Below are 23,085 nucleotides of genomic sequence, written 5' to 3'. Positions count from 1 at the left end.
CCAATGTCAGGACAGATGTTTTTTGCCTCAAAACATTTTCTTTTCAAACTATTTTTGTTTGAATATTTTGTTGCTTAACACAACAGCAAAATGAAGCTAAAGGAATATTCTGGTCATGGCTATGGCATAATGCAGGTGAGAAAGAAGATTTTTTCCTCTGAAGTTTGATTGAGGGGAGAAAGAATGCAAGCCAGTGACTCATCTCCCTTTGAACAAGGCTGTCTAACTTGGAATGTGGTTGTTCCAGTTGATATATTTAAACAAGTTCTTTTTGAGCCAACTGAGGTTTCTGGAAGAATTACTGGAATACTAGATTAGAGAGTTGCTGCTGATAGCAAGAAATCCTAAATGATGTGTTTGGAAAGGAAGCAAAGTCAGGTAGGGGCATTGTTTGGCTGGAAGATGTGATTCAATGCATTACCCTTTCTCCACTGGATGTTTCTATGGATTTAGGGAAAGGTAGTTCTGAAACTGTGGTCAGGATCTGGCTGGCTTTGTGGATCATATTCTGGCTTTCAGGTATGGCCTCAGGCATGGCTGAGGTGTGCCCAGATGTGCCTGGATGTATCCAGGATTTTCTTCTGTCTCACCCAGACAGGCTGGGAGGTGAACTGGAAGGCGAAGGTCCCTTTGAAGGATGTTTTTGCAGAGGGACAGAGAGAGCAGCAATCAGCACCTCTGCAGCAGGAGAGGCTATCTAGGGTGGGTCCTGGCTGTGGGAGCTCATCTGAGGGTGTTTCTCCCTGGATCTGCCCACACTTTCCTTGAAAAGAGAAGCAGAGGAAAGCCCGATGATGAGTGATCTCAGCTGTCTGAACAGGAGACAGCTTGAGTTTAGGGATATTTTTATGGTGGTGCACCACTGCGTGGGTTGGCCAAGTGAGATCGGTACACAAGAGTGTACCGATCAGGGTACACTGCTCTCCGTCATGCCGTCTAAACAGGCTTTCTCATTGCACATCAGCCCAAAAGCTCTTTTATGAACAACAGTGCTGAGGACAAGAGGGAAGAGTACCGAAGAGAAAACATCTGAGCTGCCTTCCTTTGCTCCCCAGACAACTGCTTCTACAAAGTTACCAGCCATTTAAAGTAAGAACAACCGGAGTATGACAAAATGTGGGTTAAAATAAAATGAACTACCCCAGAAACAAGTAACCCCAGAGATGATTTTGAATGGTATAAAGGCAAAGGTGTGTGGGAAGCAGTCAATGAAGGGGCTTCAGGGCTGGCTGGAGCAGGACCTCAGAGCTGAGATGTACTGGGCTGCTCAGTATACATCAGGACACATCAGGTGCCTTGTGATGGGGTTTGCATTGCTACAGCATAAAGGTTTATGCAAACCAGAGATAAGAGAAAGGACAGAGAAGACTATTTTTGCATCCATATGACCCAGGTCTCAAGGCAGTTTGAGCTGCAATTGTTCTCATGGAAGGGTACGGAGTGACCGTGTCATAAAGGTGCTCTGTCTATGGGTCTGAGCCTTTTCCCTTGTGACTGGGAACTAGAAGTTGTGCTGGCTGCCCAAGGTTCAAGCCAGGGGCTTGTGTTTTCAATGCTCAGCAGAAAATCATTGTAACACACCATATTCAGAAAAGAGAAGGCAAATTCCTTAACTGTCCAGGGAGATGGGGTGCAGGACTTTACAGTTTTTTTCCTGCTGGCTTTGGAAGCAAGGTGGAGGTAAGAGAGGACCTTGGAAAAACAACGGCTGACTTCAAACAGAAAGGGGTTGTAAGAGATTGGGATGGATGGTGCAGAATCAGCTCTTTCCATTTGCTCAGACGTTAGTGAGTTCAGGAGATGTGTCAGTGTTGTTTACACTGGATCTTTCTTCTCGTTATGTGCTGTGGATGAAGGTCCAGTCATTACCAAATGGCTATTTGATACCTGTGTGAGCAGTGCTTGGAGGCAGAGTTCAGGCAATGTCACACTGTGCCTGATCCCCAGATACTCTGGTCAGGTCTTCACCTTCTGTGGGTCACAACCCGCTGCACTGTTGTGCAGAAACAGGCAGCAACCTCCTCCACTCCCCTGTGGATAACATAGTCCTGCTGGGTGGACTCAAAGAACAAGACCCTCACGCTTACCCATGTGTAGCTGAATTTTGCTACTGCTTGCATGAAGGGGCTGGAGGCAAAGTATTCTTCTTCCCACTCCAGCTGGTAAGATTTAATCTTAAAAGTTATTTACCTCTAACATAGACACTTCCATCCAAGCTGGTCATCTTACACATCTCTTAGAGTCAATGCAGAGAAACAGGCACTTCTAGGTGCTGCTTTTCTGCCGCGCAGAGGACATCTGCTTTGGGGTAAACCCTCACTGTGGTCTGGCATTGCCTGCTTCCCTCCACAGGCTCAGAAGAGAGCCCAAGATATTTGGCTCAGATGGAGGCACCTCTGTCGCATATAGCTAAATTTCAGGAGCTGCATCCCATCTGAGCTGTAGATTCCCAGAAGAAGCCATTCCTCATTCAGCGCATCAGGATTATATTCTCCTGGCTTCTCTGTCCTTGGGACCCAGCCCCAAAGGCTCCAGCACTCACGGGAGGGTTTATAAACAGGGCTCAAGGTTTCTATAAAAAGGAAAGGTGGTGCCAAGGCTGAGGATTTAGGTAAGGCACGGAAGGATGGCTTGGTTAGATGTTTCCGTTTGTAGGACAGAATTGGCAAAAGAGCTGAAACTTGACTCCGATCTCCCTCGGTGAAGGCTGTTAAATTTGTGCTAAGCTTCCAGGGAAAATTGGCTGTCTCCGGGGACAGCTAAATAGGGCTTCCATTTGGAAATGTGCCCATAGCTTTGAGAGCTGAGTTTCTGAAAGCCACACCCCTGTACCACCAAAAGGCACTGACGCAGGAGCTGAACTAACCAAAGGCAAGATCTTCACAACAGTGTAGTTCTGCTCTTCCCTTTGATGAATGAAAGGGAGGATCAGCGGAGCAAGGACATAATTCTCCCAGGGTTCAACTTGTCTGATAGATTCTGGATATAGCCATCACAGATATACATTTTGTGCTCTTCAGTCAACAAAGTCATTCATCTTGTCCTGGGAGAAGCGTCTAAGATGTGCCATGAGCCCTCTGGATGTGCCGGGCTACAGATATTACAAAAGATGCCTGTCTCAGAGCAGGCACTTAACTCTGGGACACCCAAAATTAGCTAACCTCACTCTTCGCAATAAGTCGAGCTGAAGCAACACAAGAGGGGAATAAATTAAATCAGAACCATGCATAACATTTGCTTTCCTTTTTCACACCAGAAAACGCCTTTCACTCGGTCTCCGTTACGGTCTGTTCTTTATTGCAGATGAAACTGAACTGGTTCTTTGTCTAATGGCCTACATGTTCACTGCAGGTGTAGAGCTCATGGGTTACCCCCGGAAGAAATTGCAGAGTTCAAAAGGAGGAAAGCTGAAAAACTCCTTGGCAAAAGGGCCTAGATCTGAGGTAGTAGCTGTAGGACAGTCCCAGCGTAGCTCTGCTCTTTAGTGTCTGCTTATGTGTTATTTGTCCGCACTTTGCTGGTTTTAGTGTCATGCTTTTTTTATTTATTTCTTTTTGTCAAAAAATTTGGATTATTCTTTTAAAGGGTCTCATTCAGAAGGTGCTTGGAACAACAGAAAAGCTATCTAAAGATAGTAATAGCCTTGTTGGGAAATTTCATAGCAAATTTGTGAGCTATTATCACACTAACTCCTGAAAGACATACAGTACTACTGTGTTTACCTGCAGTGTATTATCGACCTACTGGATGTCGATGTGCACTGTGCCCGGAAGAGCCCAGTCCGTGGTAAACACAGAGATGAAGCTGGAGTTCAAGCCTGGAAGAATCCAAATTGCCTATTGTTGCTTTCCTGTAGTGTGTATCTCCTGCCCAGTGTAATTCCATACCTCATGACGTGAAACAGGATGCAGCTTTGTTATTCATCCCCATGGTACCTACTGGTACGAGAAATAAACATGGATTTAGGATGATTTGGTTGGAATTCAGAAGTTCCATGGAGTATAACAGCATGACCTGAGGTGCCTGATCAAACAAGTACCAGAGCAAGGCTGGCTTATAAGCACACACACCCACACATGCACACAGAGGGTCTGGTATCCTGTGAAAATGCTGTATGGTTGGGTTTCTTAATAATGTCTCTGAAAGCAGCAATAATGTTTTTGCCCAGTGCCGCTGAACTAACTTTTACTTAATTTCCACTTTCTTAGAAAAAGGCGGAGGTGGGTGAAAGCGCACAGTGCCTAGATATAGTCTGGTTATTAAGTCCTAAGATACACTGTATCAAGCTCATAGATTACCCTAAAGACTAAAGCTCCATCCAAATTTCTCAGAATGATAAAACCCAGCAGAGAACTTTTGGCTGAGTTCCTCTTTCACAGCCACAACTTTTAAAGATTCAGTGGGTGTTACTAGGCTGTTTTATCTCCCTTAAGAGATTTTTAAATTTTTGTATGAGGCTCTCCCTATTCTAGGAGCAGGGCAAAAATTCCTCACTTAAAAAACAACAACAAAAAAGATTTAAATATGGGACACACTGTGCAGAGACCTGCATAAGCACTACCATATATGAACACTCACTGCTAAATATAAGCTCCAAGGCACAGAAGACTGCGCTGCTGATCTACACCTATGAGCACAAGCTAATCCTCCAAGGCCAGAAACAAAGAGGATCTCTCAGCTGGATTAGCCCTGCTTGAGAAAAACTGCATGTACACCAATACAAAAATATTTAGTACATATATCACCCACAGACATGGACTTCTGCACTGAAGCAAGGCTGATTAGCAGTACGTTATGGAGAACAGAAGGTCCTCACAAGCCCACTTGGCTCATTTCATGGGAAATAGTAGAAAAATCAATAAGGCATTTATACCTGGGGCTTTTCAACAGTCCCAGTTCAATCCTTCTTGTGTGCATGAAGCTTTCAATGGAGGCAATTATGTCCTCAACAGCCACTTATTCCCACGTGCCTGCTTGGTGGTTTAGTGATGTTTCCAGCTAATCTATCTTAGACATTTATGATGAAAGGGAAAATGCCATCAATAACCTTGTTTTTCCTTGATAGCAATAAAGGAATGCAATACAAGGATCTCAGATGTAGTGATCTATAGTCCATTCACCCAGTTTACAGTCCCATTAGTCTGGGACTGTAAACTTAATGGTATCACAGGGTCCTTGTTGTGATAAGGTATGAATCTCCATCTTGGAGTATTCATATATTTTGGAGTATTCACCTAGCCTAGAGTCTAAAGGAAGGCCAAGACTTTGCTCCTCATGCTCAGGAAGTGAATCTTTTAAACTTCAAAGAGTGACTGTGGACTCTGTTGTCCTCGGTGGACACCTGTTTTCCAAGAGAAGTGATGGTTCTCGCTATATCTTGATAAAAATACGCAGCAAAGAATGAGCAACACCAAAGTGCGCCTCCAGTTACCCGAAGATAAAGCCCTTGGCTATACCAGTAGTGATCTTACTTTGTCTTGCAGTAGGATCTCTGCTCTTAATATGGACCTACTAACCCACTCATGCAAGTGGGGTTCAGCCTGGAGCATTGTGGTTGTCAGAGACTCTTGTGCAAGGCTGACAGATGAAACAGCAGCTGAAGACCATGTAGAATAAACCATAGCATCTCAGATGCTGCTAGGCAGTATCCTCAGACAGCTGAATCCCACCCCAAGCATCTTACAATGCTTCTGATATGGAGAAAGTGATTTCTCTCTTTCCTTCGAGGCCCAGCAGAGAACTGTCCCACAGAGAGGTCAATGTGATCCCTAGATTGACCTCACTTTGGAGATGAGACTTAGACCCCATGTAAGTCGTCCAGAGTTCCTTGTGGGGTTCAAAGGGGCGAGATTTTACCCCAGTGCGATTGCTGTATTTGTGGAGGGATCCATGCTGTATAAATCTTAGTGTCACCTGTATTGCTTTTTGCTGACCTTTAGACATATAAGCATACAGGTATGGAGTCCTGCATGGACAAAGGGCCAGTCCAGGATCACCTGAAAGCACTAAGTCTCAATTTTTAAAGTTATTTTCTCTCTTTCTCCCCACCCCCACCCCCCTCCTCAAAACTATCTCTCCCTGTATTCTGACCTCTTGTCCTATGAACTGAGCTTAGTGACAGGAGATCCCTTGAAGTTCTTCCTTCTTCAGGAAATACCGTAAGCGTCCAAATCGTTGCATCTTGCTGGCCAAACCATAGATCAGCAAGGTGGGGCTGACCAGCAGTTAAGATGTGAAAGCTCATTCAGGAAAGGGTTTTTGATAAAGGTTCTCTCTGTCCTCAAAGGTGAAACCGGTGCCTACACAGAAGCCCATACAATTACAGCTTACTCCTTCAGCCCCACTGCAGGGATAATCTCAGATGATTTTGTCTGCGTGATCTCTCCAAAGATTAAAATCAGAACTGCAGAAACCAAACACTCACTTCTATTGATTTTTTTCTCCCCAACGTGTCTCTCTTTTCTTCTCCCTTTCTTATACTCTGCATCAGCTACTTCTTCTCTCTTGATATGCAGTATCTCAAAGATAAACAAAACCCAAACAAAACCAAAAACACAGTGGAAGGCATATCTCCTTTGTCCAACACCAGAAAGGCCTAAAAAAAGAAAAATTATTTTCCTTGTTTCCTCAGTTGTTGCAATACATTTTGGATCATCTTTGACAAGGGCATTAGCTCTTTCTCATAAAGTTCAACGAATGAATTTTCACGGTTGATCTTCCACTGAATCCTCAGTTGCATTGGGTTGATACATTTGGGTGATCCCTTAAGATTCAGAAATTTGCCTTTAGACCCCTTTCCTGTTTTTTGCCCCTGGTTGTCCTTGGCTGCCCTTGGTCTCCCACTGAGTGTGGAACGAAGGGAACATGACGTGTGCTGAGTTTGGAATTCCTGGCTCTTCGCTTGTTGCATCCAGATTTAATTGCCAGTCCTCAGGCACAGGTAACCAGACCAGCAAACACCGTCTGCAGAACCTTAGGTCAAATAATAAAATGTATGTCCCTTGAATGATAACAAAGAAACATTAGATACGTGGTACAGGCTGTCAGAGTGGTCAACCCTGCATACCTGGTTCTGGTGCCAGTGCTATCAGTTGACTTTTCTATAGTCTTATATATACTTTAAAGTATATTTATATAATTTATAGATATCTAATAGATTCTTTAAAAACAGCTCATCCTGTGCTGTCATCAAGGGCAATTTTATTAGGTTGCTTAACAATTCTATATTAGTAATTGGTCACCAGTGTGAATAGTCCTTGGGCCTAATATTCGTTCCCCTCCTTTCAGGGCCTCATATCTTACACTCTTGGGACAGAATCATAGAATCACGGAATGGTTTGGGTTGGAAGGGACCTTTAAAGGCCGCCTAGCCCAATCCCCCTGTAATGAGCAGGGGCACCTTCACGTAGATCAGGTTGCTCTGAACCTCTTCCAACCTGACCTTAAATGTTTTTTCCAGGGATGGGGAATCCACCACCTCTCTGGGCAACCTGTGCCAGTGTTTCACCAGTCTCATCATCAGATAATTTCTTCCTTATACGTAGTGTGAATCTCCTCTCTTTCAGTTTTAAACCATTCTCCCTTGTCCTACGGCTACAGAATTACTGCCTCATTTAGTCAGTTTTATATATTTCTATGCTAAAGTATTGGGTGTTCATTGTACACGACAATGCTGTGAACAGTTGAAAACCATATATATATATATATACACACAACAATTTCTCAACCATTTATTTTTAATATCTACATGATCACAATTATATTATTCGTATGGGTTAACATTTGGTTCTTTTTGGTTTACAACAGCTGAAATGATATTTTCTGCTATTATGCACAGTAAATTTGCTTTCATATGATGCTTTATGTTGGGCAGGACAGCTGCAGAGTTGAGACGTACCTAAAACCTTGTGATTCACTCAAGTTCTGGCCTTCTACAAGTCCTTGATGTTTGTTTTGTCTCTGAACTTCCCATTATGTTATAATAAATCTATGCCTACCAACAGATGGTAGAAGCTGGACATCACAGACACTTGGATCATCATATCAGATGATCCTTTTCAGCTTCATCACATCAGTTTACTAGCCTGGATCTAGATGCAGGTTCTCAGTTAGCCCAACTTTTAAGTCTTGGCACTCAGCAAAGCTTATTCTGTCAGGAACAGTGCCAGGCTAAGGCAGCAAAACCACACCTGGATCTGAGACTGGTGTCAGGACTTTCTGGTTCTCTGACCATCATGTCTTGGGTTTGCTGAGATCATGGGGCTGTCAGAGCAACTGGACCTTCAGATGGCTCCTTGGTGGCAGTGAACGACCTCAAACCCAGAGAAGCACAGATGATTATCAGGGAATCTCTTTTATTACCAGCTAGGTGCTTTATGAGGCTTGTGATGCACAGTTAGGAATGTTTTTTCAGGAGCAGCTGAAGCCCTCTAGTTGTTCTTACAACTAGATGTAAGTTATATTTGTGAAGTGAATATCCTTGAGTGAAAGCTCTGTGTGACCTATCAACCCATGCAACAGCTCCACAGGTTGTATGGTCTACTGGGACCACCGCATCCCTTCAGTTCTCTACCAACATCCCTCCTTGCCTGATGCTTCTTGATGGCTTTGAGAATGTCTAATGTTTCTGCTTTGTCTGACAAAACCGTGCAAAAAAAAAAAAAAAAAAAAAAAAAAAGGCTATTCCTTAGAGAGTGGGGTTGCTAACTGCTCCTCTCTTTTCTCTTCTACAGCCACAACTGGTCAGATGCACTGACCAGGAAACTCAAATCTGTCCTGAGTGACACAAAGAGGACACTGACAAAAGCAACCTTTAAAGAGCTGGGGAGCATGAAGGAGGCCAGAATAAGTATTGAAGAGGATGAAATCTGAGAAGATCACAACCAAGAACTAGTAAGATCGGGATGGATACCCTGAAGCCACCCAGCAGAGGAGCTCACCCTCCATTTAATCCCCTTCCAGCCAAAAGCAGTATAATTGATGAAGCCTTTTAGCTCTTGCAGAGGGTGAACCTAAGAAGGCAGATGAATCCTGACCATCATCTCTTGTGAAACTGGGCACCAGCTCCGAGCTGTATGTGTACGTTTTTGGCAGGGGTCCACTGGGGAGAAAAGTGATGGTGATGGTAGCACCAGCTTTTCATCAGCATCTGTCACAAAGATGAGCCCAAAAAATATTTTACCTAGGTCTGCATGGCAGCACAAACATGTCCAGCTGCATTTGAGCTTGGATTTGAACAATAATGCCAAGTGCTAAACTGATTTAACTATTTTGCATTAAATTTAGGGGGTGGGGTGGGGTGTTGGTGTTGTTGTAGAGAACTCTGGTTTCATAAAAATCAGTGCAATTCAGAAGAATATGTTTCTGACAACAACAAAAAATATTTTTTACTCCCCCACAAGGGGAAATTTTGAAGCAAAATGTTTTGTTCCTGTATGTCAATTTAAGCTGAAACATTTTCTTTTAATTTGGCATTTCAGCTGCAAATGCCATTTTAATACTATTTTCAAACTGAAATGGCAGTTTTGAAATGAAACAGTTTGGTATGAATCAATATTTGTTTCCAAATGCCAAAATGTGATTTTGCTTAAAATGTCAAAATATGTCATCTTTGCAATTCCAGATCTAAACTGGAAGAACATTTTGTTTAGCTTTATACATTCACACATATAGCATATCTGAAACATTTTACGCTTTCATCCTAAAGCAGGATGAAAACCTAATGCCAAGATACTGTAAAATTGAGATGCAGAGAATGACATTCTTCAGTTCCTTTAGCTGAGTAATACTAATAAGATACAAATTCTATTTCCTGCAAAAGTGGGACTAAGGGAATGAAAAGTACATCACTTAAGCAGTGCAAAGCCTAAAATACATCACTGTTTTTCCTTTCTAATCTCCAAGTGGTCTCAGAGGCACTTGTCTTCAAAGTAAGCCTCCCAGTGGGTAAAAATACCTTTCTGCAAAGGGCCAGCATTTGACCTGTAGGCACTTCTCACAGAGCACACTTCATCAAGGTCAGGTAATTTTGTTGTTGGCCACTTCTTCTCCCAGGTTTTTTTACTCCTGTTCAACATCTAACAGACTTCTGGGAATAGTTGTTCTCTTTTCTGCAAGGCTGAAGAATTACCAAACAGCAGAGATGGTAATTTAATCAATATTGCCATCAGAAGGTGCTCATTTGAAACAGGGAGACCTTTCTCAAGCTCAGTTTGAATTCTTCTCATCAGAGCCACCAGAGCAGATTTTCATCATTCAGATGATAAATAAGAGTCAACAACCACTCACCAAACCTTCCTTGGTTATTGCAAATATATTTATGAAATGAGGCAAGCCCAACTCCACAAAGCTAAGGAAGATACTACTTTCACAACTAATTCACCGTAGCAAGTATAAAACACTTGTACTGTCAAAGTAAGAGCTGTTTGGAGTATGAACATCTGAAAAGTGAAAACAGAAGTGAACTTCATTATTCTTCTTGTATAATGAGATTTTACTTTGTGGCACCTGGTTTTGTGAAAGAAACCTTTGCCTATTTAATGATGAGAGTTGATACTCCAGGTGAGAGAAGCTGGGCTTTGGAAGACATCTGTCACTTGAGCTGTCAGACAGGGTTTAGGAAAGCTTTCACCTTCCACACTGTGCTCACGCTCTGATTGCAAATTCATTTAGAAATAAAGTCCTGTGGAAGAGACATGGGCCAGGCAATTCTGACACAATATGCATCTATATACAGTTCCAGGAAGAGACGTTATCTGGATTGGTCTACGCAAATGTGAGTTTAAAATCAAACAATTTCTGCATAATTCATATCTTTTCCATTATTTTCCCATGTTAAAAACATTGATCAGTGCTGCTTTGTTAGGTAGTGGTGTAGGTTCAATCAACATGACCTTAAGACTTGGCTAAAGAGAATTGCAAGTGTGGCAGACAGAAAGCACGTCCTGTCTGATGGGGACAGGTGATCTCTCCCTCTCCTCTTGGTGTGGTATTTCCATGCAAATAAGACTTGCATCAATGGGTTTTGCTTGGAAAAGCCTATGTGTAGTCAAGGTTGGCCTCCAAATGAAGAGAAATACCCACAAAGTGCAAAAGGAGGATCATCTGGCTAAATATAGCCCTGTAAGTTGCAGTCTGAGACAGTCACCCAGACAGGTCCCCTAACAGTCAGAGAAGGGAAACAGGCATTTCCCAGGAGTGTTTCTTAGGCTCCTACAGGTGAATACCTCTGTGTGTGCTGGGTGACTTGGCTCCCACTACACTTAGTGGAAACCAAGTCAAAAAGTTCAAGGAGCTTCATGACTCAGCTGAGCCTAAAATGGGTGCCTACATCTGGCTAGCACAGTCACCCCTAAACTTCACTGACTATTGGCAAGGTCTCCATTCAAACCATGGGAGTCTGATGCATGCAGAGATACCCAGATAGAGATACCTGCTGAAACACAGGTGCTCAATGGCATTTAGGATGCCCTAGAGTACCTACAGCATCGAAACAGAGCTGACAAATAAGACACAGGACCAGATCCTTTTGCAACGGCAGCTGGAGGCCAGACAGCAGACCCTAAGATCTGAAATAATACTAGACAGGTATGTTTAATGAGATACACCTTTAAAGTTGGGTGCCTTAACCCAAAAGTGAATCCTGTCCTGGATATCTGCATTCAGATGGATGAACCATGCCCTAAAAGTGCTTGCCATTGACTCTAACAGTAGCTCCAATGGCCAGCTCAGGTGAAGAAACCTACATCATGGATGAATAAATTCAAGTTGGATGAACCTCACTCCCACATAGATATCATCACTGGTTCAGAGGTGGTGCTGGACTCCCTGACCTTTTCCCTGGGTCTGGAAACTCTGCCACTTGGTCTTTCTAGATAGGCTAACCCTCTCTGAAACACTTGTTCTTCCCAGCACACAGACAAAATGGAGGTAAAGGAAGATATATATGAGCAGAAAGTATAAAATCTGTGAAGCAACTTTCGCTACAAGAAACTGCCCATAGATCCATTTAGCTGGTAATGAGACAGTGAGCAAGAGGCATGGTAACCTTCTATTTCTGCTATATATCATATTAAACATTAGTAAACGCAGGAGAAGGAAACCGCAAAACAACACACCTCTTCAGACTACCACTACGCACGTATTCGCCTTTTCAAAATCTACACATATCTACAGACACATATATATTTCAGTTTTGGGGTACTCAGTTTTTTTGTTTCACACTTACTCACTAAGAAATAATCTTTTGAATGTGTGTTTTTGTTAGTCCAAGAAAAGATAATTTTAAGAAAATATTGGGTAGCCAAAACCTGAATTTTCCGTCTGAAGATGTTTTAAACAAGAGGATTTCAATCTGCCCTTCTGCACACAGTTTTTGGATTCTTTCTTCAGTTTGTAGTCTTCTAAAATAAACAACATTCTTTGAATTTATTTTAAAAAAAATAAAATAGTAAATCTGTGGGAAAGGGTAGCAGAGAACCAAAGTTCTAATCACTGGCGACTTTAGTAATCCCAGGATAATTCTTAATTCTCTTTGAAGCCAGTGGTATTTTTTAGCTCTTAATTTCAACAGGAAAAAGTCAAGGACTCATCCCTGAGTGTGATAACCTCTACTGTTAGAAAGCCAGAAAATATATTTATATTTTCCTGGCATTGTTCTGTTTAGACAGGTTTAGGTTTACTCATGAGATTTCTTCCCATACTAACTGATGACTGTATCAGGCTCTTTTCTTGTTATTTTGCTCCTAAAACTAGTGTCTGCATGTTGTAATGAGGAAGATGGGGGCTGGAAGCAGCAAATGTAAATTTTTGTAGCTCTGCAGCAGACTTCTCAGGTGATTGTGGACAAGTCACTTGGTGGACTTCTCAGATAGTGAGGCACACACTCCAAAAACCACTATCAACAAGAACCTACCACGTGATTGCTGGAGTTTTTACTGCTGATGTTATAAGGTGAATTTTAATGTAATTGTTCAAACCTATTGAGACCTGTAGAAAATGTGTTTATAGGATCATAGAGTCATAGTATCATTTAGGTTGTAAAAGACCTTTAACATCATCAAGACCAACTGTTAACCTATCACTGCCAAGTCCGCCACTAAAACATGTCCCTAAGCACCGCATCTACACATCTTTCAAATTTCTCCAGGGATGGTGACTCCAAAACATCCCTGGGCAACCTGTTCCAAGGCTTGACAACACTTTCAGTGAACAATTTTTTTTCCTAATATCCAAACAAAAACTCCCCTGGTGCAACTTGAGGCTGTTTCCTCTTGTCCTATTGCTTGTTACTTGGGAGAAGAGACCGACCCCCGCTCACTACAGCTTCCTGCCAGGCAGTTGTAGAGAGCAAGAAGGTTCCCCCTGAGGCTCCTCGCCAGGCTAAACAACCCCAGTTCCCTCAGCTGCTCCTCATCAGACTATTTATGCACAATATACACTGTCTGAATATAGTTCATATTTCATACAGTATTTTTAAGAGTGGATTAAAACCAAATGCCAATAAAGATCGTTGGAGACCTATCCCTCCACCTGAAAGTCTTGTTCTTGGTTGTATATTTACCTTCAGCTTACTTCTCAGCTTACTTTTCAGCATTCTGTGCAGATAAGGCACCTATGGAGACTCCCTTTCCCACAGTCACTCCATTATTCAGTATTTTAGAGGCAGGTCTCAAAATATGCAAGCCAGCAGCAGGATGGCCAGACAGAGGAGATATCAGGAGTTACAGAAGAACCCAAGGAAGATGGTTGCTCCACAGCATGGATGAGTGTCCAAGCAGCTGCATGGATCTATGTTTGGGAAAAGTCTCCCATGACATGGGGACACTAAAGCAGGGAGGGGGTGATACTACTTGCCACAGCACATTTTTCATTGGAAAATATCAAGATGCATCTCTGGGCCTTGGGACTGCAGTTGGGTGAAGGCAGGAGTTCAGCTCTGGGTAGGTCTTCTGCAGCATTACCCCTCTTTGAACTCATGAAACTATGTTGTCTCTGTCCTGACATCCTCATGCAAAAACATCAGCACGTCCGCCTCCCCTGAAGCACTGGTTATTTCCCTTGGCATTGTAGAGATGTGTCCTTCAGTGGTGAGGTCAGGGACTGCTCCACGGTCAGTGCAGCAGGAGCACTCCCTTCTCAACCTTCCATCCTCACACCAGCAGTGGATTTCCCCCTTTGTCAAATGCATGGGAGCCATCAGGGCAACCTGCTCCCTTCTATCCATGCAATCGAGAATGTGGTCTCGCAAGGTCCTGTGCACAGGCAGACCCTTACCCTCCTTTACCCACCCACTCACACACAGTAACAGTGGTTGTCAGCTGGCTGCAGGTCCATGGGCATCGCTGGTGAAGGTGGGCTAAGGATTCCCTACCACTGTAACCACACATCCTTACATTCCCTTGCAGTTGTACCAGAAAACCCTAGTGTGACACTCACCACTGACCTCATTTGCTTTAAAAAATAATTGTTTGAATAAAAGAGTAGGAGGGAGCAGGCAGAGGAGCTACAGCTCTTCACACTCAAACTGAAGCTGTGTGAAACAAAGCTCTGGCAGGCAAAACTCAGCCTAACGAAGAGCTGTAGGATTGCGAGGTCAGCTTGTGGGGACAATGCTGTAGGATACAGAGAGCTTGATGTAAGGGGAGGTTGGGTTAGCACAGAGTCAGACCAGACATCCCAAAATGCACTGGGAGCCATTGCATTCAGGATGATTTCCAGACCCTGGGTCACTGCAATCCTCTCCTCCAGCCTCCTGCAGCTGGTGGGTCAGCAGCAGCACACAATGCTCCTGGGCCAGCAACTGCTGAGACAGGCAAGCAGCTGAAGCTTTTCAGTATTCATCCCACACCAGGGTACTCCCCCAGTCTTCTTGTGATGAGAACAGGAGAGGGTTCCCTGAGCTGATGAAACCAGCTCTGTGTGCTGTGCAGTGTAAGAAGCACCTAACACTTTTCCTCTGATGCTCGTTACTTTACAGCTGTTGATATTAAATTTCATTCATCATCCTTTTCCTCATTCACTAGATTTCCTCACAATCTTACCCAAGCCTGACTTCATGATATCTGCAGATGTCAGTACCCCTTCATTCTCCTTCCTTCCCTGACCAACATCTCTAAGCACCTCTAAATTCTGCTAAACAGCACAGGACACAGTGGGGAACTGCAAGGACCACCCACAAAAGTTGTTGCACAATGATTCCTGATCATGCAATTTTCTTTTTTGCTTCCTGCCTCCACATCAGTCTTGATTCATGACATTTGCCCTTCACTTTGTCAATAATTGGTGCAATACGGTCTCCTTTTCTTCACAGGATCTGATTAGGATCTCCTGAAAGTCCAGAAAAAAATTATCAGACAGTTCTCTTTTATTGACTTCTTTCACTGACACAATAAAATTATTTTATTCAAAGGAATTAAATCCCCCATTTGCCTTTATCTCTTCTCAACTTGCGACTGTCCAGGAACCAAACTAGATAGTACAGACTGCAGGCACTGCTAAAAAAACTGTAGAACAGACTCTGCAAATAAATATACTCATTTTCTCCAAGCTAGATGTCTGAAATGCTTTTCATTAACATATGCAGAGAAGCTCAGGAAAAATCAATATAGGGCCAAGGACCAGTGCTGAAATAAGTGATGTCTACATAGGCCTGATGTCCAAATGAAAACCAGAATATGATGCATGAAATTCCAGTTGGTCTCAAACAGAAGGCTTTTATTAGCATTGAAGCTTTTTTTGCTATTGCTTTTGGAATTTGCCAAGTTGAAAATGTTCTGTAGTTTTCAAATAGAAAATGGTTTGGGTCTCTAACAGTTTGTTTGCCAGACCCCTCAGCTGCCCATCTGCTGGGCTACCTCAGTCACCGATTCCAGCCTCTCGCTGCAAAGCAACCCTGGAGGCAGATGTCTCAGATCCAACCTCCACATCCAATTTCCTTCTTTATTTATTTTTTCATTCAAAAGCTGGAACTGAAATAACATTTCAAAATAGCAAAATCCTGCAGGAAACCAACTGACCTTTCTTCACACTAGTCATAAAACTGTGGGCAGGAAGAGAAGGCAGCAAACAGACTCTGCACGGCTGAAGCGCCAGTCTTGATGTCTTTGCTGACCAGGAGCAATGCATTGTCTGAACGTCGCGTAGCACGTAATAATACCTGATGGCAGATGTATTGCAATTAATTGCCTTAATAACCGTGGCTTATTGCATATTTCTTCTGCTGTACTACCAGAGGGCTTTCACCATGCATTGAGAGCCTGGTGCTGTAGAAACTGCTCATAGTCCTCTACATGTGATTATTACGTTATTACTTTAAAGAACAAACCTGAAAATTGTTAATCTGAACACTTCTGATTTTAAAGGAAGTTCAGGCTTGGCTCTGAACATGCATTTTGTGACTCTCAGGGCTGTTTGCAATAAGAAAGCATCACAGGAGCAGAGCATTCCTTGCCAATCCTTGTTTTGAGCCGTCTGTGAAATCTTGGCACCGTGTCCTGAGAACACTGTGTGGAAATAAAGCTTTTGTTTAACCTACTTGTGTGGGCTCCCTGCGGAGGTGATTGTCTGCCCGGCCAGACTCTAGCTCCCCAAACACCATCATCACACAGAAAGCACCGGAGGGAATAAGCACAGGTTGTTATCCAGGTAAGGTGCCGAAGTTTATTCATGGAGAGATGTCATCGAGGTTGCTCTGGCTGACTACAGGTGTCAGGACTGCAACATGGTCAGGACAAGAGGGATATATGACCTGATACTCATGGTGGGTCCAAGCTGCAGGTCCAGTCTTCAGGGTGACCCAGTGAATGCTATTTCTCACATTGTGAAGAGGAAGGATCAGCCTGAAAGCCTTAAACCTTCTCCTCTACCTCTGCTGCTGTAGCTTTGTCCTGGTGGCTAAGCACCAGGCAGGGTGCAGGCTGTCCAACGGTGGTGTGTGTGTGGAGCGGGACAGGGGACATAAGAATAATAACGTCCTGACCTGGTGAGGTTAGAAGACAAAAAGGTCTTCATTTAGGTGGGATGAACCTGCCTTGGTTGTATGTTCAGGCACTGTAGTCCACATATGCCCAGCCAGAAGAAGGATGGGTGGAAAGGAACTGAGTGAAGAATCTCCTCAGATGGGAGTCCTCCAGCTGTGGTTCGACAGTAGGTTTCACATCCTGAGAGGTCTCCAGCAAATCATTCCCCACATGTGGAACAACAGGAGGCTCTGAGCACTGAGAGCAACCAGCCTTGCACGGTGCTTCTTAGAAAAGGAAAAGCACAAAAGGAATGCTCCTCAGAAAGCAAGGGACATACTTGCATGATTAGATGACATGTGATGACACCCTTCCCTGGCACTGGAGTTAGCTAATCGTCTGCCTTCCCCTCCCAAACACCCAAACATAGTGGGAATATCCCTGGCCCCGAGATTGTTTGGGGTGGTACTTGTTGGCCTAGGGACCACTGGTGGTAGCAATTGAATCAGCAGTTGAATCCACCACCCAGGAACCGGTCGCGGGTTCAGATGGAGTTACCGTGAGACAGAAAGGCAGATGAGTACTGCCACCATCACTGGAAAATGTGCTATAAATGGTGGGTTTGGACTCTATGCACATCGCCTCCATGTTGCATAAGGCTACACGAGTCCAGGGACACGGTGTGCTCATCCCTGTGCGTAGCTTCAAAACACAGTCCAAGGCAAATAGGAAATCAGGATAATGCTCTGTTTGAAGGGCTTGCAGATCTCAAGGGCTCCAAGGGCTGAAGGCTGTTTTCCTAAAGGAGAAAGACTGTGGTTTCACTAGGAAATGCTGCGTGGTGCATGAAGGTGCTGAGATGAGATGCTTCTCTGATTCACTTCCCTCTAGATATAGACAAACCCCACCAATACGAACACAGCCTGAGAAGCCACTTCTGCTGCCCTTTCCTACTGTAATAGGTCATCCAAAGAGAAAAGGCTGAGAACGCCGTGTTCTGGCAACACCTCTTAGATTTGTACAAGTCCTGAGAGCTGCAACATTGAACACGCTTGTCCTCACTACCTCATGCCCAGATGCCGGACACGTTTGCAGGAGGTGTGGAGGGCTGCAGGGCAAACCCCTCCGCTTTTTGCAACTACAAGGGGAAACGAGTGGAAATATGATGTTGAACCCCACTGAGGGACTGAAGGAATATTTCCCCTCCAAGATTTCAGCCCAAGGCCACCTTTGTCTCTGTGCTCTCCTGCTGACCCAGTATGGCATTGTGTAGGGAAAAGCACATCCATACTGCAGCAGTTATTTTTATGCTGTCCTGCATTTGCTGTAAGAACTGGTCCTGGAAAAACATTTTGCTCTTGATTTTGTACAGCTCACCCAGTTTCAGCAGAGTTTATTTATAGAGAGGAAAAGGACACGTGAAGAGCTCACTGGTCTCTCCAACATGGAGCAAAGATTTAACTATACTCCTATTATTTTCATGTTGGATTCTTTTAACTGGGCTAAATTTTAACACAAACACAGTAAGGTGGAAAATCTTCAGCATTAAAAAGACCAGCTACAGCCAATGGGAATAGTTAACTACTACTCACATCTGCAACACTCAGATTCAAGGTGCAATTCAGATGAAAGCATTTTCTGCCATACATGTCAATGCACATACATCTGTGTATACATGTATGTGCACATATACCTATGTGTACATAAGTATATATAAATATGCTTGTATGCATACAATTAATCAACAGCCATTCGCCACGAGAGGGCAGGCAAAGTATGTGTAAATCAGTTGTCCTAGCTGTTCCCTGCCCATCAACGAGCGAACTGACCAGAAAGTTATTTTCTTTGACCATCTCCAATGACCTTCTTATCCTGAATCTCGAGCCTTACAACAACCTCACATTCCACAACGTGCTGGCTGTTTCAGGGTGGGGTGGGGTGTGTGTGTTTTGGGTTTTTTTTGTTTAGAAATTCTCTGCATTTTTCAAGGACAAAATGGTCTGAGCTGAGAGCAGTCCACCATGGGGTAACCACAGGGAGTGTCACGTGTAGAAGGTGAGAAGCTTCCTCAGTGCTGAGCCTGAAAGGGAATGGATATTGGCAGGCGTGTGTTTGGGGAAAGGGAAGGTCAGTGGGAGCTGTATGCCTCCACTTTTCATTGGAATCACAGAATCACAGAATCATTTAGGTTGGAAAAGACCTTTAAGATCATCAAGTCCAGTAAAAGGACTGGTCCTTTCTGAGCTGTGTTAAACATTTATCAAGATTGTCTTACCTGACAACCAAAAACAACTTAGATCTAAATTCAGTGATGTTGATATGAGCCAATAAGCAATGTGACCACTCTCATAGTTCTGAATCATAGGGAAAGTTTATTTCATCTGTTAAGATATAAGGTGTGCTAACAGGAACATGGAGCTCTGGGAAAGCTACAATGAGCAAAGAAGAGATTCTCTTCTTTTCACTCATGCTATGGAGAGGACAAAAATACAGCAGTCTTGACACCAGACAGTAAATCCTAAGACGCATGCTCCTCCAACCAGGAGATGCTTACGATATGTCACAGACAGACCCTCTAGATATAATGGGTCATGAGATCTATAAGGATCATTGTCTAAAGCCCAGTGCCTTTGACCTGAGGAGGAAAAGGGATGTACGATATAATCCCAGAAGCTGCATCCCAATTTGCTAACAAAGATCTTTGCATCTGTGTACAAGGAGATGCTTTATAGGTGTACAGAGGCTTCTCAGGGCAGGAATCTTGTTCAGGGTTTTTCTCAATGGAGTGAGATGTCAGACCCTCAAAGCAACAACAGAATGGCAGAATCACTTATAATGTTTGCAACACATCCAGAAATACCATCCCCAAGTAGCCTCTCCCAAGGAAACCTGGAAAGTATTTTAAGTGATTGGTATGTCCAACCTGGGCTGCAAAGCTGGGATTTACATCAGCAGGAGGTATACCCACAACCAGCAAAAAAATCCAGCTCCCTGTTTCCTGACTGTGAGAGGGACTCATTTCCTTTAATTCTGAATCTGTGTCTACATTAGTCACTCACCCCTCCCTTCGTGTTCACAGAAGAAAGCAGGAGCTCCTTGTGATTCATCTGCTAGAGTACAAGATGAATCATGAGCAAGAAGGGCTTCCACTTCCCTCCATGAGCTTTGAAGGATATCAAGATTAGTGGTTCATTTGCTAGATGCCTGCCTTGCAGATGTCTACATTTGATCAAAGATATCTCGTCTTTTTCACCTATGACATCATTCTGGGGTTACAGATTTGTATAAGAAAAAGGAGAACAGGAGTTTACTTGGCTCTTCAACACTGCTGCCATAGCTTCTTCTACCCAGGCTTGACAGGGGGCTGATGGTATATGTTTGAGCATAATTATCTGTGCCTCTGTGTTCTCCTTATTTCACCATTCCAGTGCACCAAACTTCCTAGTGGAAATGTATCCTATGCAATATGCTCCAAAGTTTTTGCTGAGTGCATTCCATCTCTGAAATCTAGAAGGAGATGTTCAGCATCAAATGAAATTTTCAGTATTTGGAAAAGTCGAAGAGACTGATGAACAGGATTAGAAAAGGCATCTTTTCCTTCAAGTTGTTGTCCTATGTCTGCTTTCACTCTCCACTGAAATAACTCAAACATTCTCCCATATCTCCCAGTGAACCCCCACTTCATTATTCAGTCCAGAGGGTTTGTTAGATGGTGCAAGCAACTTTCTCCTCCAGGAGTACGTTCCACCTGAAGCACTGTACAGACTGCCATGATGTACTGCATCAGCACAACAAAGAGCATCACCAAGGATCAAACCAGGGTTTTGATATTTTTCCTTCATGCAAAAAAATCCAAAATACATCATTGGGGGTGGGAGTTAGGCTATTCAAGAAAAGCCAACACACTGCACAGGAAACAAAGACATTTTGGAAATAACCCAGAACCCAGCTGTGGGCTATAAAAAAATAAAAATGCTTTCAATAAGTGATGACGTAGTGATGGATCAAGGGGCTATGGGAAGGATCAAAGGGTTTAAGGAACATGACAAAAATAGAGCCTTTCTAACTCATTTCTGCTCTCCCTAGAATTATGATTGCAACCTCCTTTTTTTTTTTTTTTTTTAGTTTTTCTAATGCTTGCCTAAAAAACCAGCATGGAAGGAGCAAAAGACAGGGCAGATCACACTCTCAACCAACTGTGCTGAAAGCCTTCTCAACAAGAGCTGAAAATTACCTGTTTCATGATCAGCTTCAAGGCCTTGCAGATGTAATGCCAGTAACCCCTTCACCAGAGCTTCCCTGCAGTAAGATACCACCTACCCAAAGCAAACAAGGTAAAGATGTGGAAAGAGAAGGGGACAACAAAAAGGGAAAATTGATTATTTCAATGGGGTTGATAGCTTAAAGTAATTTTCATAAGGTTTGAGTCAATAGCAGGGGCTGAAAATGCCAGGGAGGAGAAACAAACTTCCCTCCTCATTCTCTCACCCAAAGGAAAATGAAAAGAGGGAAGAAAAATGGATGACATTTCACACTTTGAATTGACCATGAGATCTAAAGACAGAAACATGATCTTCAACCCCATTAGCACAGATGACAGAGCAAACTGTTCTGCAGCTTCTTCAGCACCACCTGATTCATAGATCCTCCTGCCATTGCAGTGGCAGGCAGAGATATGAGAAATATTTGCCAGAGAAACCACATCATTCTCATCTGGTTTGCATTTCAAGACACACCGGATTCATCACATGGAGCAGTTTCCTGAACCTGTTGATAAAGCTTGGGATTTTTCAAGCACAGGCTAGAAGATGTCCCTGGAGATGGGGGTGGGGGTGCGGGGTGTTGAGGGGGCAGACAAAGCCCAGAGACATTTAAAATCTAGGTTGGATACAGCCTGTCTCCACCCATCAGAGCTGGCAGGACAAGTCCAAGGCAGCAGGTCTCTGCCCTTATTCTGTTCTCTCAAGATGTTCACCTGGCAACTTTGCTTGCAAGCCATACCTCGAAGTCTTGCTGGGCAATGGTGCAAGTCTGAAGCCCACAGCCATCAGAAAATAAAATCAGAGGACCCTGGAGACATTTTTGGCCCTCCACAATCCAAACATAAATTTTATTTCCCCGATTTCAACACCCAAAAAATGATGCGACTCTCTGCAGCTCCTGTGATATGCTTTTTCTTGCTTGGGAGTTTTGTCCTTCCTGTTTTCCTTCTCCTTTTTCTCTTACAGTATCACTAGCCCATGCCACAGCACTCTCCACATCTGGCCATTGTTTCCTCCTCAGCCGTATTTGTGTTATCTTCTGCCATCTCCCACTCTGCAGAAGACCCTTATCACCAAAGTCACCTCATCTGTATCCCACAGTGATACTTGCTCATGCTAGGAGTTTCAACTGTATCTGCCACTCCAAGTGATGTACAACGTCCCTCACACACTCCACAAATGTCTCAAGCACCCTTACGTGCATTTTGCTTTCTTGTTCAATTTTCTAGCACTGCTTGCCCAGGTGTCAAGCAGTGCCTGGGGACAGGCAATCACCCAAGAGGGGCAATACAAGCCAGGACTACGCCCCTCCTGCAGATTACTGTATCATAACATAGACACAGCAGACCCTTTTGTAGCTAGTCACATCTGGCTGAGTGAGTGTGGAGTGTCCCAGGAGAACTGGACATGCATTTATTACCCTGCTTTTCAGATGAACTTCACAGCTACTTGGGTCACTTTGCAGTTTTAAGTGGAGCTGTCTGCATCTTGCAATGTCAACATCTTCATGGCCCAAGGCTCAAGGTGGACCTGAGAAAGGTCATGGCTGGTACCAGAGGGGACTAAGCCAAGCCTAGTCTTGGGAGATGCCAAGAGCAGCATCTTCCTCAGGTTCAACTAAAGACACAGTGCCTGAGACCTGCAGGCACCGTATGGTGAGGCTAGGATGGGACAGGAATCACAGCTGATCTGGTGACCAGGACAATCTCCCTGTCCTGCTCACCAGCAGTGTCAGTACTAAAGCAAGCCAAAATCCCAGCATGGAAAGCATCATCATGCTCCCAGCAGCAAACTTCCCTAAAGAGCAGCTGGAATAGAAAAAAAGTGGCCAAAGCAAAGCTCTTGGTCCTCTTGTTCCTCATGCA

The 23,085-nt window shown here is 43.7% G+C and overlaps 1 protein-coding gene across 3 annotated transcripts in view; it reads left to right on the top strand.

Annotated features, from left to right (window-relative positions):
* LOC308058799 (retinal guanylyl cyclase 2-like) overlaps window positions 1-23,031 on the top strand; it is a 72,812-nt gene extending 49,781 nt beyond the window's left edge. For 2 of the 3 annotated variants that reach the window (XM_080375150.1, XM_080375149.1), the window contains exon 19: window positions 8,733-23,031. In XM_080375150.1, coding sequence (XP_080231276.1) covers window positions 8,733-8,871 — 139 coding nt within the window. In that variant the 3' untranslated portion in view covers window positions 8,872-23,031. Of the gene's footprint in view, window positions 1-3,351; window positions 3,444-8,732 lie in introns of all 3 variants that reach the window. The other variant, XM_080375151.1, reaches the window with a different exon arrangement.
* The last annotated feature ends 54 nt before the right edge of the window (window positions 23,032-23,085 follow it).

The sequence above is a fragment of the Falco punctatus genome (assembly GCF_963210335.1).
Source record: "Falco punctatus genome assembly, chromosome: 2".
Lineage (NCBI taxonomy): Eukaryota > Metazoa > Chordata > Aves > Falconiformes > Falconidae > Falco > Falco punctatus.
The sequence above is the reverse complement of the archived record's forward strand: the minus strand, read 5'-3'. Positions and strand labels throughout refer to the sequence as shown.